Raw genomic sequence first — 19,278 nt, forward strand, 5'->3', positions numbered from 1 at the left:
TAGGACCATGGGTGGGGAGGGATCCCAAACTTAAGTAGTTTAACATGTCACTGGGTGGACATCAGTTAATTCACTCGCATGCCGAGCATCAGGCTGGGAAGGGCAGGAAACTAAGTAAGGGCGTTAGCAGTGACAGCTGTCTGCTTGCCCTCTCGCCCAGGAGGAATTCAGGTCATGCCAAACTGCTCATCTACAGAGGCTTCTCAGAGCCTGCCCTCTGAGCAGGAGAGGACGCAGTAAGTGGGAAGAGCAAGTCAGGGGGTTGAGCGTGGGCACTCATGTGCACAACGATGCATACAAAGTGGCCCAAGGGTCCCAAAGGATGATAGCAACAAAGGCTAGAGGTGTAACATATGGAAAAATGTGTACTGTATAATCATCTCTGTCTGCCTTCCCCCACAAAGGAACCATGAGCTGAGGTCCAAGCAGTAGGAAGCTGGAGGCCAGCCTAGGCTACATGCAGCCATTGAGCCCATTCCCCTTAGCTGACAATAATAGTTAGTCATTGCCCCCCTACTACGTGGGCCAAGCCCTTTACCTAAATTTTTGCTTCTACTAATTCTCAGAACAACCTATAAGGTAGGCATTACTATTGTCTAGAGAGGTTAAGTAATTTACTCAAGGTCACATGATAGACTGTTAAAGCATTGATAGAGCTAGGATTTGAACTCAGGTTTGTCTGACTCCAGAGCCTGCATTCTTTCAACTTCTCCATACTGCCTCATCCCCACCAGAAGCCAGGGGCTTGGGTTTTGATAACAGGAAGCGGAGAGGGAAAGTGTGAGGGGGTCGGAGAGGTTACACAGAGGGGTAGGGAGAAGAACAACTGTTATAGAAATTGCCTTCTGGCTCTTTCTCTTACTGATTTGCCCTTAGTCTGGGGAGGAATGGGTGGACTAATAATCAATGGATGTGAACAGAGGGATGAAAGGATGGGGGAGACAGCAGATGAGATCTACCAAGACGGAGGACAGTTATGCAAAGAAGAGGAGGAGAGTAACCATATCCTTCATTTATATATCAACGCTTGTAAGTTCAGAAAACATTTTCATATCTTATTTGAATCCTCACAACAATGCTGTGAGGTAGCTAGGACAGGTATTATTCCTCCACTCATTTTTTTCCTCAAAAAAATCCAAATGGAAGCTAATATTCAGATAACTCAACCACTTATCCAAGGTGACACAGCTACTTAACACTGAGGCTCAAATGTAAGCCCCTGACTTTTGACCCAGGGTTTTTTCCCCAGTGCCAGAGAAGAAAAGGAGGAAGGAGATGGTGAGGCTGATGAGAGGGTGACACACAGGCTGAGAGGAGAATGACAAGTGACAAGCTGCAGCAGCAAAAGGAGCCCATCGTCAGAGCCAGGCCCCTAGGACACCTGTCGGGGCCAGGCCTTACCGGAGGTTGTGAGACTTCTTCTTGATTTCATTCCAACACAAATTCATGGCTGGTGGTTCTAGATGTCCAGCGGCACCAACAGACCCGTTGAACAGCTTTGGTCTTAGGCAGGAAAGCCCAGCGCCATCCTGAGGAGGTGCAGCTCTAACCTGGACAGAAACACAGACACCCTGCGATCCCTGGAGCATGCCACGTCCTGGTCTGCACCAAGCCAAGGGTGGGACAGGTGTGAACAAAAGGAGCGCAGGGCGTGTCCCCGGGTGTGTTTGGAAGTGCGATAAAGGAACGCTTCGTGGCTCTGTTCATTGCAAGGTCCCCTTTTGGTATAGGTCGGTCACATGTAACTACTGATGTTATCATTATTACTCTTATTGTAAATTCTGCCAGGACTATTGCCCAGATGGAATCCTGCAAGTCCTTGTGTTAGGTAATGGCTGCTCAGAATTGCCCAAACACAGCATTCAAGGAGAGCTGTAGGCTCGTTTCAGGGTCCCACAGTTCACCCAACCTTCTAGAAAAGAAAGCTGAGGGGCTGCCCCATAAAGAGAGAGAGAGAGAGAGAGAAAGAGAGAGAGAGAGAGAGAGAGAGAGAGAGAGAGAGAGAGAGAGAGAGCAGCCAGAGAGAGCTATCAGTAGTAGATGTCCTACTTTCCCAATAAATCTAGGCCTTGATGTCCCCTCTCTCTCTGCCCCACCCACATTTCCCAACACACTCAGAAAGCTTGGAAGTCGTCCTAAAGAGTACTGTTTCTCTTCCATGGATTAAGGAAGGGCTCAAGCAGCATTCTGGATCCTCATCTCCAAAGGACTCTGACCAGAGTCAGCAGCTAAAAGGACCAGCCATGGAGCCTGCCAAAGTCTCGCCTTGGGCCCTGGAGCTCAGAGCCCATTCTTGCTCATCCTAGGGAGGAATGCAGGGCTTGGGGGAATGGGGTTGTGCCAAATAACCCTTAAGAAGTTAGCTCCTTTAGCAATGCCAGGACCACCTCGGGGAGGGGGCAGTCGGGGGTAGAAGGAGGGAGAGTGCAGAAGAGGAAATCTCAGCTGAGCTGCTCCACCCCAGCCTGGGGAAAGCCACTGGCCCACCTGCCTGTCCACCTGTTTGCCTTCTGTGGGAAGAACATGGTCCTGCTGGTGGTGGAGACTCTCTAGTCTCCCTTTCCCCCCAAGACTTCCTCCCCACACAAGACACTCCAGGCAACCTAGGAAACCAATCATCCCATTAAAACCACCGCTTGCAGCCACATATGGAAAGGAAGTTGGGGAGCAGCCAGGCTGGGGGCAAAGCTCTTAACTCAGTCACCCTGTGTCCCTATGAGCTGACCCTACCTGTGCTGCCTGGGTACTCCATTGCAGGATTAGCTAGCTCCATGATTATCCCTCAGCAGGAATCTGGATCCAGTGCCTGGTGAGCTGCAGGCAGAGTCCTGACAGGCTCTGAGCAGGCTCCCTCAGGGAAGGCAGGCAGAGCTGAGCCAGGTCAGGAGGCGGGAGCTGTCACCCTGTTTGTTTACTGACCCCCCAGGAATCCGGAGGGGGAGGCTATGTCAGGGTTCAAGCTGGTGAATCAGAGCTTTGTTCCTGGGGAATTCCGGCTCACTCCCAACTGGGCCCGCCACACGGGGGCCAGGAGGGCCCTCCCAGGCTGGCAAGGTTGGCAGGAGTGGGACTGGGCATTCCATGGTGCTGAGGAGGAGCATGCGGAGGGTAGCTGCTGTGGATGTGTTTTCCCTTGCTATGGAAGACACAAAGGACTCACTCTGCCTGAGGCTCACCCCTCCCCTGAAGTGGAGGAATGGATCAGACCACTTTGGTGACAAACCTCTGGTAAGCAATTTTCCCAAGGCCTGGCAGGAGGATGGGCTTGGAAATAAGCCTTGTCCTTGACTAAGTAAGTGTCCTCAGTGGCAGTGAGGAATGTGCGTGGCATACCTGGGGACAGAGCCATGGGACAGCAGGAGTTATCTGAGCCCACTATGAAAATGCAGGGGTGCTCTGTCCTGCCTTTGGGAGGCAGAGAGGGGTGGAGGGAGGAGTAATATTCTCCCAGACCTCTCACCACACTCTAAGGCCAGGGCCAAATAGATGGTCTATGGGAATCTCCGGACCTCTGCAGGGACGAAGAGGACAAAACAGAACCCAATAGCTCCGTGCAGGGACCCAGGGCCAGGGAGCCTCCTGTGCCCTGCCTGTGCTGCCCTTGGCCACTTGGCTTGAGGGGCGCGGCCCCTTCTGGAAATGGCCACTCTCCTCCAGCAGACTTGCCTGGGGAAAGGTTAACATTCCCAAGCTGGGCCCCCACCCCTCAGCACTGAGGGAAACACTTCGTTTTTACCAAAAAGGGTTCTGTTCCATCCTCATGTAGCTCCCACAGAGTCTTCTGGGCTTTCCACAGTTCCACATTGTTTCCATGCTGAGGCCCACCTACAGGAATAGTTATAGCAGCTGCCTGACCCTTTCTGGGGTGGAGCCGTCTGGGGTGGATGGGGGATGGCAGGAGATGGCAGGCCAAGAGCAGGGAGTGGCTTGAGCTCCAGGTTGCAGCTTTGCTTATACTGGGATAATTGGGCTCAAGCCAGTCTCGCAGAGTCCTCTGGACTGGGAATGCCCCCGAGTTAGGAATGGCCCCCTTGTGACCCAGCCACAGCCAACATGTCCTGGTTTTGAGGGAAGCACCCACGATGAGCTGGCTCCACCCATACTATTCATTCCCTGCAGACTTCTTAGTTTCATAACCCCCCACTTGGCTCCCCATACTGTGTTCCTTCATCCTGTTTCCCCCGCCCCCAGATCCCCCTTACACTCACAAGTCCCCCAGGCAGAGCCAGGAACACAATAGTCAAATAATGAACAGTAATTGTTTTCTACTTCTGGCACTCTACATCTGGCCAAGATGCTTGCTTCTCACCCCCTACAGAGCTCCCTATAGAGCTCTCTCCTCATCTCTTTAAGACAGTCAGGGCCATAGGGAAGGAAGAGAAGTAAGCAGAGGAGTGGCAGAGGAGTAGAGTTGGTCTCACTATTCTCAATCACAAAATGAAGCCCTCAGTTCCCTGTGTCTAGGCTGTGAAGCTCGGAGGGGGCAGAAAATGAGAAGGACAAGCCTTGAAGGGCCTGGACTTCTCAATCCCTCGACCCTATGAAAGCCCCACTCAGGGGGCAGGGGTAGGTGCACTGAGAGACTCTAAGTTGGCACTGGTTTTGAGACTATGTGAGAGGCAGCACTTACTCTCTGGCTAGATATGGAAAAACAGCTCAGAAGGACCTGGATCTTATGCTTCTCTGGACCTTGACTCTCCCTCATTATTCTCCCCAAAATGGGCTCCCCAGCACTCACATTCTCCATCCCTGCCGCTCTTCTCCCTTCCTTCCTCCTCCCTGTATATTCAGCTGCTGTCTGCAACCTCAGCAGTGACTCAGCACTACAGCCCACCTGTGATACACTAGGAGACAGTACTTTCTCACACCCTCATGGCCTCTGGATCCCAAAGCACTGTAGGGCAAGCCAAAATATGCTTATGCTTCTCCCTTGTCCACTCAACTTTCCCGTGGACCTCCCTATTATCAGGAAAAGGGGCTGCCCTCTTAGAAATACTGCCTCTCACACATCCTCTGCCCACCTACCAACATATACAGGCAGGCACACACGGCACCACCATTCCACTCCTAGAGGGTGAGAGAGAGAGGAGAGGCAGGTATAATGCTCAGGGGATTCTTAGAGGGGCTACTCCAGGAACCTCAAGTAAGACTAGGGACTTAAGAAGAGCAAATGGAAGGAGAGAGAATATTCTGCAGGTGCAGAATATGAGTTATGCCACAGAGAAGCCAATGCAAAGGAAGGCCTTGCCTTGTCCTAGGCCATGCCCTGAAGGGTCATGCTCTTCTGGGAAACCCCTTGGGAGGTTAACATGGAACCAACTCCCCTCAGCCATGGTGGGCCCTTTGGCTTGCCCAGAACAACGCACTTTTTTGTACCATGACCCCCATAAATGGCCTCATGTGTGAGAAAGGACAGGCCAGAAGGAGGCCCCATGCTATCCAAGGGGTTTCATGTATATGGAGAGTGCCCCTGAGCCTTAGGAAGCATGAACACCCACAAGAACACACCCAGATCCCGTGTTCACCTTTTCTCCACAGATATTTCTCTTGCTCTTGGCCTCTTACCTGAAGCTGGGGGCAGGCACTGCAGAGGCTGCTGCTGTGATGGAACGGGTCAGCTGCCTGCCACTCATGACATCGTGGGAAGGTGTAAGGGCATGCCTGCATGACCACAGGTTGCATTAGAACCAAGGCTCATAGGGGATGAAGATGGGCAGTGCATCAACCATTGAGCATACGTGCCTAGAGGAGTAACAAGGAGAGATTTAGGGTAAAAACCTAGACAAGGTCTATGAATCCAGCACTTACCCAGAGGTGCCTTGGTCAGTTATGTAAATAAGTTTTCAAAGTTTATTGACATACTCAATGGTTTTCCAAGGCCACCATATAATATAAAAGATTTTATTTAATTATTGATCAACGAAGTATTTATTGTTTGTCTATTCTGCTTTGTGCTAGAAACACAAAGATGATTTGCTGAGATCTCACAGCCTAGGGACGGGAGTGGGGGAGATGAGGGGCAGTCATGTAAGCTGATAATTATAATAAGCTGCTTACATGGCAAATGCTATAATCATGGTTTGACCTGAGGGCTAGGGCAGCACAGAGTGGGGAACAACTAACTCTATCTGAGAATGTGCAAATATTTCAGAGAGAATGCATTTCAGATCAGTATTGAAGGACGAGTAGATGTTTGCCTTTGCAGAGAAAGGGAGAAGGGCATTCCTAGCAGAGGGACCCACCTGTGCAAAGGTGGATGTCACAGAAAGGCTTAGAGTATTCTGAGAACAGTAAGTTCAGTATGGCTAGAGTTTAGGAAGCACAGAGATGAAAAAAGCATGGTGCCTACCTCCAAGAGTTCACAAACAGAGAGAACAGGCATGGGAAAAATCAGGCCATAAAGTGTTACATTAATAATAGAAATATTGATGGGATGGAGTCAAAAGATGGATAAGGTGAGTTCTATCTGGTCATGTCAGGAAAAGTCTCCCTAGGAAAAATCTACTTGAGGTGAGTCATGAGAGAGAAATTGGATTGTCATTAGAGAAGATAAAACAAAAAAGGGCATTCCAAACCATATGAAAATAAAATGTATGATGTGACCAGATTATAAGGTATGTACCTTGTGGGGAGAAGCAGACTAGGTTGGAAAGTGAGGCTGTGGTCAGATTGGGTCATGCCTTGAATGATGAGCAGAGGATTCTAGGCTTTGCCTTGTAGACAACAGGGAGGCACTGAAGACTTTAAGCCAGGAATTGACATGACCAGATTTGCATTTTGGAAAGAGCCCTCTTGCTGCCTTGTGAAGTGATTTTCCTAGGGGAAGAACCCATTGAGAAACTGCTGTAATAGGCAGGTAGTAGTTGTGAGGGCCGAGTGGAAAGCATGGCTTTGAGATACACCGAAGAGGTAAAATGCATTGGGCTCAGTGATCAATGGATGCGAAGTGAAGGGTGATGAAGGTGAAGGAGTCAAAGGTTCCTAATTTGGTAGCTGGATGGATAATGTCACCAAAGCAAGAGAGGGAAGACAGGAGGAACACATTTGGTGTGGTAGGGGGTGAGGGCAGTGTTCCATAATAAGCTATGATTGAGACACACTCAAATTTAGATGTCAGGAGCTAAGCTCAGCAAAGGAAGATATAAGTGAAAAAGTTAGATGCTCAAACCAACTGACAGCTTAGTGAATGTACACAAGTGTGAGGAGAATGGGCAGCAAAGACAATGCTTGCAAATGTTAAAAGTGACATCTTTTAGTGCTGGGCAAAGACAGGCAGACCCTGATCCAAAGGGCAGGAAGTGAGCATCTTTGATTCCTGATGCTGATGATTAACTCACCACCGTTTTTAGTCTCTATTTTCGTGGTTCCTAAAACTTTGGGTATAAGGGCCACTTCTTAAGATTAAAAAAATATATATCTCACTTCACCCACTCATACCTACAATAGCAGATGTACTTTTAGTACTTACAGAGTGAGAATAACACTTATCCATTTAAAGATCTGTAGACTCTTTGCATTAAATACCCTTCCCTCCTCTTCAGGAGTTCATGGTCTAAAGATTGGGAACTATTACACATCACAAAGGTGCAAGAGTTTATAGACACTTTATTGTAGTCAAAGTCCCTAGAGATTACCCAGCTACATAGCTCCTCGTCCCCAAAGAGAGTCCCAAAGAAAAGGTGGTTCCCCTCTGATCTGACACCAACATAAAAAAATTAGTACCTCAGATGAAAACGAAGTATTCCTATGGATGTTTTATAAGCATGAAGATTGCAAAAGACTTGCTTTCAGACATCTTCTCATATAAACATTTTTATTTTTGCTGATTATACAAGTAATGCATGTTCTTTATAGAAAAACTGGAAAATACAAAAAATCATAAGGATGAAAGTAAAACGAACCTATAATACTACCACCAAGAGATAACTATTACTAACTGGTGTGACTCCTTACACATTTTTTTCTGTGGAAAAAAAAATATACACTTTTAAAGTAAAATTGTCGTCATATGATATATATCATTTTGTATTGTGTTTTTAATTTGCCATTTATATCACAGTCACTTTAGAATGTCACAAACTATTCTTATAAAGCATGAATTCTAATGGAAGAAAAGGTAATAGAGCACTATGGTTGAGGCCATGGGCTTTGGCATCAGACACACCTAAAGTCAAATCCATACTATTTGACCTATTATTAGCAGCACAGCCTGGGACAAGTTAACCTCTCTGAACTTCAGTGTCCTCATCTGCAAAAGGGGATGACAACAATACTGCCCTCACAGAACTGTTCTAATGATTAAAATTGATCATGTATTCAAATAACTTAGCATAGTATCTGAAAACAGTACACTGCTTAATAAATGTTAGCTGTAATCACTGTCGAATACTATTCCATTGAATGGATATACCATAATTTATTTTAACAATTAGATATAAGTCACACTGCAATGAACAGCCTTGTGCACATTTGTATTTCTTTCCTTAGGATAATTTCCTAGAAGGGAGAGTTCCTGGATCAAAGTGTATGAACCAACTTCAGGCTTGTGATGCATACTTCTAAATTGCCCTAGGAAAAAAGTCAGATCACTTTATACTACCAGCAGCAAGGTATGAGAGTGCCAATTCCCAGCATACTTGCCAACAGTGAAATAAGTCAGACTGAGAAAGACAAATACCATACGATCTCACTTATATGTGGAATTTTAAGAACAAAGTAAACCAACAAACAAAACAGAAATAGATTCATAGATACAGTGAACAAACTGATGGTTACTAGATGAGAGGGGTGTTGGGAGGCTGGGTGAGAAAGGTGAAGGAAAGAAGAAGTACAAATTGGTAATTACAAAATAGTCATGAGGATGTAAAGTACAGTATGGGGGATATAGTCAACAATATGTTAATAACTATGTATAGTGCCAGGTAGGTACTAGACTTATCAGGGGGAATCACTTCATACATTATGTAAATGTCTAACCACTACATTGTATACCTGAAACTTATATAAAATAATATTGAATGTCAACTACAATTTTAAAAAGTCACGGGGATATATAGTACAGCATACAGAATATAGTCAATAAAATTCTAATAACTAGGTACAGTATCAGATGGGTAATAGACTTATTGGGGTGATCACTTTGTGAGGTATATAAATGTCTAATCACTATGTTGTTTTCTTCACCTGAAACTAATAAAATAAAATCTTTGCCAAATTTGTAAGTGACAATGGCATCTTGAGGATTACTTTGTATTTCCTTAATTATTAGAGATGCTCAACTTTTCCCCTACATTTTTAGTGGTCAGGTGTATTTCTTCTTTCATGAACTATCTTTTTTTCTCTTGAGATTCACCTCTCTACAGATTAACTTCTTGACCTGATGTTAGGTTAATGTTTCACAAGAAAAAATAAAACAAATGCAGGAGTCAGAGAACTTGGATCTCTGAATCCCAATGTAGGCAGAAAAGGAATAAACTCCTTTTGGTCCAAGCGTGACTGTCCTCTGCTATTTTCAGACTTTGCACTGATTGTCACCTCAAGTCATTTCTCCTCTCTAAACCTGGGTTTGCTAATCTGTAAGATGTTAATGTTTAAGAGTTGCCTCACATGAAAACCTTAGCATTCCCTGTATTTGCATATCATGCTTTTGTATCTTGCTGTACTGTCTTTCTTGATCCTGAGTGCAACATGGTAAGGTTGGCCCAGCCAGAATTAGGATCCCATCTGACAAATGAAGATGCTGAGTGAACCTGGGCCTCCTGACTCCTGGCCAGTGCTCTTTGTTCTACACAAAGAATCTTCTTTCTGCCTCTCTATCTCCATCCTGTCCCAAATTATCATCTGTATATGCTGATTATCTTCCTATCCCTCCTTTTAATTTGCAGAGGCTGTGAGGAATTGGAGATGAATCCAACTTGGTCCCCAACTGGTCAAGTATAGGAAATAAGACATATAAAGAAGAAAAAGTATAGATTGTGGGAGAAAATAATTTACATGTTAAGTGGGACAAAGAAATCATGCTATGAGACGTCACAGCAGAGGAAGTCTTTGCCTTAAGTTGGAGGGATTTAGGACATATTTATGGAAGAGATGCTTTTGAGCTAAGGTGAGAGAGAACATTTGGACACATGGAGTAGTGTGGAGGATGCTTTTGGGGTGGAACTAACTCTTCTATGCCCTACACTAGGGGTCCTGATAGATATCAAGCTGTGGCTGTTTGCCACTAGGAATACTCTTTTCCTGGTTCTCAAAGCCACACGCAGGCCCTTCCAGGAGGATTGGGGTAGGGGAGAGACATTGTTTCTCTTGGGCAGAGATAAAAGTTTTAAAAACACATGAGAAATGCCAAGATTTCAGCATGAAAGCAAGATTGTTGGCTCATGGAGTACAAGGTCCATGTCAGATATTTATTTCTATTCTACATATTTTTAACACAGTGCCAGGCACAGTGATTTATTGACTTGAGTTCCAATTAGGTAAGTGTATAAGACTTCAACTTTGTAGGTACAAATCCCAGGAGAATGAAAAGAAAGACTTTGGCTACACATATTTCCTTGCATTTCTGTGAAATGATGTAGGCAGAATGTTAGCAAGGCTTCAAATGGAAAATAACAACAACAACAAAAACAAAAACCTGCAAACATACTAAATGTCCATTACTAGAGGACTAGTTGAATAAATAATTGTGTATTCATATAATGGAATTCTATGCAGCTATTAAAAACAGAATTAAGAATTCTTTATGTGCCAATATGGAATGATCTCTTAAGGTATACTTTCAAGTAAAAAGAAAGCAAGAAAAAAATAAGGTGGTCATTTTACATTTGTGTAAAAAAAGGAAAATGTGTGCTTATATATAGAATAAAATACCTTTGCAAGTATTACAAAGGAACCTGTTAACATTGATTGCTTTTGGAGAAGGAAACCAAGTGGCTACTAGACAGGGGTGGGAGAATTCTGTCAATTTTTTTGGGATTTTTCCCTATTTTCCTTCTTTTTAAAACAGAAATATAATATGATTACAAAGAAGTGCTAAAACACACATGTGAAATATACTGATTTATAAAGCAAATCCCCATATAATCACTGCTCGAGTTGAGAAATAGAATAATTACCCACATCTACAAAAGCCCCATGTTGCCAATCAGAGATGTAGTTTTTACGGGATATCCTTTTATACCTTTTGAGTATTGAACCATGTGAATATATTAGCTATTTAACAGCTACTTCCTCCCTCCCTCCCTTCCTACCCACTGCTCACCAAAGTGCCATGGCTGTCTTCAACTGTTTTATGTGGATGGTGTAGCAGCTTTTCCACAGCCAAACACATTGTAGCAGTTAGACTTACTATATTCCATGTTTTACATATATTAAGTACTCAGACTACATACATCCAGTCATTTAACGCTATGAAGCAGTTACTATTGTTGTCTTCATTGTCCAGATGAGAACACGGCAGCACAGCGGCAGTAAGTAACTTGTTCAGTGATACTGTGAATAGGAGGCGAGGAGCTGGGCAGGTGTGTTCCAGAATACAAGTTCTTCACTGTTACACTATTCCGCTTCGGCAAATTCTAGAACCCAGGCTCTGAGGCACTGTAGTCATTGACCCCTAACAATTAAAGATTTTTTTATTTTTTTTTAAGGAGGGCACAGCTCACAGTGGCGCATGTGGGAATCAATACGGCAACCTCAGTGTTATTAGCACCATGCTGTAACTAACTGAGCTAACCGGCCACACCTAAGATTTTTGTCTATGGGCCACCAGGTGGGAGCCAAGGGCTGACGCAGTTATGCCACTACCCAGGCAAAGACACAAGCAGTTGAGAATGGACATGATGCAATAAGTCTGGGGTCTGCGGTATCCCCCAGCTGACAAACCCTACAGAACATTTAAATGACCTTCCTAGAAAAATAACTAAATAAATGACCTTCCTAGGACATCTGAGAAGTTAAATTCTGGTCAACTCTCCTAGTCTGACCTGAGAGCTTCCCCAGTGCCTTAGAGCTCAGTAAATACTTTTTGAATGAATGAATAAGCTCTTTCTACCTATAAACTGGAGAAGTGCAGGAACCTGTTCTACAGAAATACTTGCAGAAGTACATGGGGATGTATGCGGCAGTATTGGTTGCAACAGCAAAACTCTGCAATCAGCTCAAATGTCCATGCACAGGGGACTACTGGACTATGTTAGAGAGGTGGCACAGCTTGACAGTGAAAGGCGCAGGCTCGGAGCCAGGATGCTCGGGTTTGCACCCCGGCTCCACCACTTATCCACACAGGTTTGGACAAGCCCCCTGATCTTACTGTGCTTCAGTCCCCACATCTGTAAAACAGAGATAACAAAAAGACCTACCTCATAGCCTTGTTGCAAGGAGTTAATCCCTAGTTTTTGACATGTACTAGGTACTCAAATCTTATCTATTATTGTAGCCACGCACACCATGGACTGTAGCTGTTAAAAACAAAGACATAGATCTGCATGCGCTGATTTGAACAGATGCCGCAGATACATATTTTAGGCAAAAGAAAACAAGTGTCAGAATAATACGCCTGGTAGAACTCCAATTTTGTAAAACCTTTTGAAAAAAATCTATGTGTGTGTATGCACAGAAAGCAAGCCTGCAAGGACACATAAAACTGTTTAGCAACATTACTTCTAGAGAGTTTTATGAGGGGGATTCTCCTTTTGACTTTATATTGTGCGCGTGTGTGTGTGCGCGCGCGTGTGTGCGTGTGTCTGTGTGTTTGCGTGCGTGCGTGTGCGTGTGCGTGCGTGTGTGTTTACAACAAGCATTTATTATTCTTGGAAGAAGTAAAGAAATAGGGAAGACTTCTAAATCATGAGAGGCTCAGGAAAAAACAGGGCAGTGAGAAGAAAAACCCCTTCCTGTGGACTACAGATTCCTCTCTCCAATCCAAGGTAATACTACATGACAGCCCTCTCTCACAGCACTGCCTTTCTACCTGACAGCATGGCACTAAGTGACGAGACACACATTTCATTGGTACCGAACCTTGTTATGTGTTCCTAAAATAATTCCTGCAATGTAGTCAAAAACCAAGGTTCTGCTTCAGATGCTCTCACTTAATGAATAAAACATGGAAACTCAGACTGTCAGGCTGGAAGGGATCTTAGAGATTATCTAGGCAAAACCCCTCATTTACAAATGGAAACAATGAAATGTGTTCCTGAGAAGTTATTAGCTGTCCAGCAATTTTGAAAAATAAAATTTATTTTCTAGTGACAAAAATCAGAGACATACCCCATGGGGAGAATTTCATTCCAAGAGCCAATTAATGCACTACATCTGAAACCTTTATACACTGCTGGTGGGAGTATAAGTTAGTAAACCATCTGGGAGAGCGATTTGACAATATCTCCCAAAGGTGAAGATTCTCAGACCCTGTGTTGGGACAATTCCCTCCTAGATATATACCCGATAGCAACAGTCACATAAGAATATCTACACAAGAATGATCATAGTAGCCCTGTGAGCCAAAAACTGGAAACAGCCTAAAATGCCAATAAACAGCAGAATGAATAAATAAATCACGGTATATTCAACAAATGGAATGCTATATAAACAATGGTGAAAAAAATGAATGAACTAGAGCCACATGTCACAATATGGATGAATTTCATAAATATAGCACTGAATAGAAAAAAAACAAATTGGAGAAAAATTCATACCATTGATATAAATGTTTAAGACATATAAAGCAGTGGTATAGGCTATTTTAAGACACAGACATATATAGTAAAAGTATAAATAAATGCATGAGAGTAATGAACATCATATCCAGGAGAAGGGTTACTTTGGAGGGAGGGAGGGAGGGAGGGAAGGAGAGAGTTTTAATCACAGAAGGATAGACAGAAGGTTTCAACTCTACTGGTAGTGCTTTTTCTTAGTCTGGGTGGTGGGTAATATAATTTTCATTATATTATCTTTATGTCTTTGAATATATGAAAAATTTTATGACACATTGTTTAAAAGAATGCAACAAATCCCATGGTGAAAGGAAAATACATAGTTTTCAGACATAACAGAATACTAAGAGAAATGTGTAAGACATGCTGCACTCAAAATGACAGGACTATTCCTTAAACCTGCTTCATTTTCCTGGGATTAGTTTCACAGGAGGGAACCTGCTAGAGAAGCAGCAGTTGGGCACAGTGGACTGAGATTCAGGAAATGAGGGTTCCACTCTCTGATGCTCATCAGCTATGGGAAGGAGAACAATTTGATGCACCTCTCATTCTTCATCACATTTAAAAATGCAGTGTTTGGACTCGATTATCTTACAAGTTATTTTCCCCCGTGACAATTTCTTCCAGCTATTTTTGGTTTTTTTGTGTTTGAGCAGCATTTCCCAAAACTGGGTCTACAAGATGTTGAAGTGTTTCCCATGTAGAAAAGTGTTCCCTGGTCAAATCGATTTGCGATATACTGGGTTAAACAAAATACAACAGATTTATTTAAAGCAGTACTTCTCAGAACCTTTAATATGTTTATATACATTGTGACTCTCTAAGAGGATAGTGCAGCTTTAATGCATTTTCAAAAAAATTATTGGACCGTAGAATGCACCGCCCCCCCCCCCCATCACCATTCCTTATTTTAAAACAGAATCCATTAACATTATCTCAGAACAGTGCTCTGGAGAACACAGGTTTGGTAAATGCTGCCCTCAAAGGGTTTATCTTGCTTGCTGTCTTACTCGTTGCTGTGTGTGTAGAATCTTTTGTTAAGGGAGGAATGCAGTTTTATAGTATGATTTCCACAGTGGGTTCCCTTTGAGTGTCCCTGGCAAGTTTAGAAGGATGATGTCTCTTGGGCTTCGTTAGTGAGAGGCCATCCTATCTGGCACCATAGCAGATCTAACATGAGAAACTTCTGCATAGCTGTGGTTCGAAGTGCTGCATTCCAGATGTGCTCTCTGCATCTGACTTTTGGGTCTTTGCTAAGTTTGCTACTTCAAGCCCTTCCTTGCTTTGGATGATCGTGGAGTTGAGAGGTGCTGAGAGCTACTTAGCAATGAATACCTGGGTGAACAACTCTCACAGGAAGAGGAGCCCTTTCGATGTACCTTCATCCCCAACAATTGTTTGCAGGAAGCAGGACTGTAGGGCAGAGGCTGGCCCACTAAGGCAAGGAGGGGCTCAGTCTTCTTTCAGGGATAAGATATGTATCACTTCCTCTCTCAGCACTGCCTTTTCAGGGGGGTTTCCTTAGAAGGCCCTGAAGTTCTCCAGAACCATCTCCCCACCCAGATCCCAGAGGGAAAATCTCCTGAGGTTTGTGGTCCCCACAGGGCCTTTCAAAGGGCCATTTACTTGAAGGCCTTTCATCTAGAAACAAGGATTCCTTTGGAAAAGTCAGGAGCTAAGGTGCACTAGACATGGAGCTTTATAAGAGAAAAGTATGTTCTTTTGCAAACAGCATGCACCACACTCTCAATGAAATCAAACAGCTGTGATTCCTGCTGACCCTCCCTCTCTACTTCACTCCAGCCCAGCCCAGCCTCAGCTCCCTTCTTGGACCCAACACCCAGGTGGCCTGGCTTCACCTGCCTATCAAAGGCAGGATAAGCCTTAACTCCCCACACAGTCTCAGGCCCAGATACCAGGCTGGGACATTGGGTCTGATGCAGAGGAAAGGTAAGGAGAGCAGAAGGAAGGGGTGTTTGACTTCAGGAGAGGTAAGACGGATTTCAAAGCACTCCAAGCTGTGCTCTCAGGAGTAGAGGTACCTCCTGATTACAGGGGGTAGAAAAGGAACCAAGGGAAGAACAAAAAGTGTGTCACTGAGAACAAACATAAACAAACAAACAAACAAACAAACAAATAATACCCCTCTCCCCTCAAAGAAGCAAACTGAGCAATTCATTAGTTGCTCAAATTGACTTGAGTTTCTATTCCTGGGCAGCTTTTTTCACCCCTCTATGAATCCAAGTAGTGGCCACTTCATCATGGGTATGTTTTAATGCAAGTTTTCCCCCAAATGCACACACAGGCGGCAGGCAGGCAGGCGTGCGCACGCGTGTGTGAACGTGCGCATGCGCGTGCACACACACACACATACACACACTCACACATGTACACACGCACACACACACACAGAACACCTCTGGAGCTTCCCCTCCCTCAGTCATTTCCCTTCAGCCAGCAGAAAAAGGGTGAGGCTTAGAAATCATTTCTCTGTGGCCTACCTTCTGAGTCCGTCAGGTCTGAGGAGCGGGCGGCCACTGGCAGCTGGGAGGCTGGGGCTGGACTGCCTCTGTGAATCAGCAAAGAAGTCCCTGAGACAGGGATGCTGACAGCTGCTGTATGCACCCTCTCCCTGTCTCTCCCACCTCCCTGCCCTCCTCCTTCTCCTCCTCCTCCCCTCGGAGCCACTCTGTGTTGCTATGCAATCATATCACCAGGACTAACAGCATCTCTCCAACCTCGGGCAAAGATACCCTTGACTGGGCAAATGCAGAAAGAGCAAGGACAGTTTTGTCAAACTCCCAGAGCCTTGGCGGCTCTCGGAGATTTTAATTCAGTAGAAGCAGAGGAGGAAAGCGGAAGAGGCTGAGAAGCAGAGGGGGAGAGGCGGAGAGGCTTCCACTGAGGAGGAGGAGACAAAAGAAGCACGGAGATCAATACAAGCTGCTGAGCGAGGAGCCTGGGCCCCAACTTCCACAGCTCTAGCCCAGAGCCAGAGCCAACTTCAGAGCCAGCAGCTGGCAGGGCCCCTTGGTACCCAGTCCAAAATTCAATTTCTGTGTTGGAGGTTGAAACATTCAGCTCTAGAATCTGCACTGGTACGCAAGGTACAGTCTTAGGCCCAGGACAGTGTGCCAGTCACCCCTAAGTTCTGTCCTCACACCCTCTTAGATCTTGTAGAAAAAGCCTCAATAACAAGAGAAACAAAATGGATCTTGAATATGAGAAAATACAGCTCCTACATGTCTCCCTCAACAACTACCCCAGTCACTCTCCCTCCTTCTGTCCACACTAACACTTACTCTTTCCACTATCATCCCCATTAGTGAGTAGAGGCTTCAAACACCCTGAGAGACCTGGGCGAAGCCCTAAAAGGATGGAGGGCATTACATCCCTTTATAGGGTACCCAGCACACAGTAGTTTACCTAATAAATATTTGTGGGATGAGTAAATTGGATGGATGGATGGATGGATGGATGGATGGATGGATGGATAGCAGTCAGAAAGCCCCTATCCCCATCCTTCCACACAAACATACTCATACCTAAAGCCCTAGAAGCTCCAGGCCAGGACAAAGGATAAGAGAAGCATTCTTCTTTCTGAGAACAGGGTGTGTATATGAGAGAAACAGATTGGTTTGTGGGTGGGTTGATCAACTCCATTGATTTGCCTCTAAAAACTCTGTATGCTCTGATGGCACTGGGATTTAGTTAGAAAATATTTCCTGACCCAAAGGAACTGTCTACAAGGACTCAGGGGGATTATTGTTGTTGTTGTTGTTGTTGTTGTTGTTGTTGTTGTTATTGAAAACCCTCAGCTAGGAAATTATTATTATTATTATTATTATTATTATTATTATTGAAAACCCTCAGCTAGGAAATAACTAGTGTGTATGTGTGTGTGTGTTTTCTTTTCAGAGGACATTTTAAAACCTTAAGCTGTACGTTTCAGTAAAAGGTTAGTAATAAGGCCTGATCTCTTCAAAACAAGCAAACAAAATGGGAACCAACTGCCCCCTCCCCCAAGCTCGGCTTTCAGAACTGTGTGAGTGGCTCCTCCTGTCTGGCCAAAGCGGCAGCAGCCAGGCCCCCATGCAGGCGCAGAAAGAGCCTTTGATTTCTGAAGGGGCTTTGGGAAGCACATCCGGCTTCTCAATCTACATACCCTCAGCAGCGCATTTCTTAGCTCCCCAGCCTCCCTCACCTCACCCAGGTCTGGCTCTGAGTCTCAGCCCCAGTCTTAACCCTGGCAGCTTGCAGGGTTTGTCAAGACCATCCAGATCCAGGGCCTCAGGAGTCCTTTACAACGGACTGGAATGACTTGAGGGGGGAGGGAGCTGGCTCAAAAAAAGACCAGAAGGAACACTCTGAGGAATTGTTTGGGCTGGCAAAGACACAGAATGACTGCAACAGACACACATCAAACACATGGGAACCTGACTCACTGCTCACCCCTGGCACCAGCTCATCAGCACGCCGGAACAACACCAGAGTCTAGAAGGAAGAAGGAAAGTGAGCTGGGTAGGCTACTTGCTCCCCACTCTGACTGCAGCTGGACTTGCCCAGATCACAAGGAGCACTTGGAGTAATCCTTTCCTTTTCTCTTTTTACCTCCAGAGAAAGCATTCAGGGTGCAGATACAAAAATACATTATCAGCCTCCATGAAAATAGACCCACTGAGTTTGTTTTGAGGGGTGTAACAAAAGACTCCCCCCAAAATCTCTTTCCTACTGACCCCATCATGGTGGAAAAGACCTCCTCCTTGTTCCTTTGCTCAAGAGACCAGGGCCTCCTGTGAAAATTAGAATATTACCTATGAGACAAAAAAAACATTAAACCATTTTCAGCTAGCAACACCTAAGATTTAATTATTAGATTATAATAATAATGGCTAACATTGAGCATTTACTACAGGCTAGGCACTGAAGTGCTTTGCACACATTAGCTCATTACTTCCTCACGGCAAACTTAAAATTGCTTCCATTATTACCCCCATTTTACAGATGAATTATGTAGTGAGATTAACTGACTTGCCCAAGGTCACACAGCTAATGCATTACAGAGCCAACACTTACCCTAGATCTCTCTGGACAATGTCCACGTGATAACTCGCCATGCATACTGCCTCCATTTACCTACTAGTGGTCTGATCAGATGTCGTGCCTAGTAGGTCATTAATTAAGACAAATTTGACTAGAGCGGAAGAATCCCCTGGATAGTTTTTCTGTCCTTTGTGTCTTTTTTTTTTTAAAGATTTTATTGGGGAAGGGGAACAGGACTTTATCGGGGAACAGTGTGTACTTCCAGGACTTTTTCTTCCAAGTCAAGTTGTTGTCCTTTCAATCTTAGTTGTGGAGGGTGCAGTTCAGCTCCAGGTCCAGTTGCTGTTGTTAGTTGCAGGGGGCGCAGCCCACCATCCCTTGCGGGAATCGAACAAGCAACCTTTGGGGTTAGGAGCACGGAGCTCCAATCTCCTGAGCCACTAGGCCAGCCCCTGTCCTTTGTGCCTTTTCTCAAGCTATTTCCTCTACTCAAAATGTCTCCCTTCCCTTTAGAGGTCAGATA

At 44.9% G+C, this 19,278-nt stretch overlaps 1 protein-coding gene across 5 annotated transcripts in view; it reads right to left on the reverse strand.

Annotated features, from left to right (window-relative positions):
* The window catches only part of DRP2 (dystrophin related protein 2), a 40,390-nt gene extending 24,038 nt beyond the window's left edge, over nucleotides 1-16,352 (reverse strand). For 2 of the 5 annotated variants that reach the window (XM_081042614.1, XM_081042612.1), the window contains exons 1-3: nucleotides 16,214-16,352; nucleotides 5,566-5,742; nucleotides 1,402-1,550 (exon numbers count right to left, since the gene is read on the reverse strand). In XM_081042614.1, coding sequence (XP_080898740.1) covers nucleotides 1,402-1,550; nucleotides 5,566-5,682 — 266 coding nt within the window. In that variant the 5' untranslated portion in view covers nucleotides 5,683-5,742; nucleotides 16,214-16,352. Of the gene's footprint in view, nucleotides 1-1,401; nucleotides 1,551-2,730; nucleotides 2,830-3,736; nucleotides 3,822-5,565; nucleotides 5,743-7,722; nucleotides 7,853-16,213 lie in introns of those variants that run through there. The other 3 variants (XM_081042613.1, XM_081042616.1, XM_081042615.1) reach the window with 3 other exon arrangements.
* Nucleotides 16,353-19,278: the final 2,926 nt, after the last annotated feature.

The sequence above is a fragment of the Rhinolophus hipposideros genome, assembly GCF_964194185.1.
Source record: "Rhinolophus hipposideros genome assembly, chromosome: X".
Taxonomy (NCBI): domain Eukaryota; kingdom Metazoa; phylum Chordata; class Mammalia; order Chiroptera; family Rhinolophidae; genus Rhinolophus; species Rhinolophus hipposideros.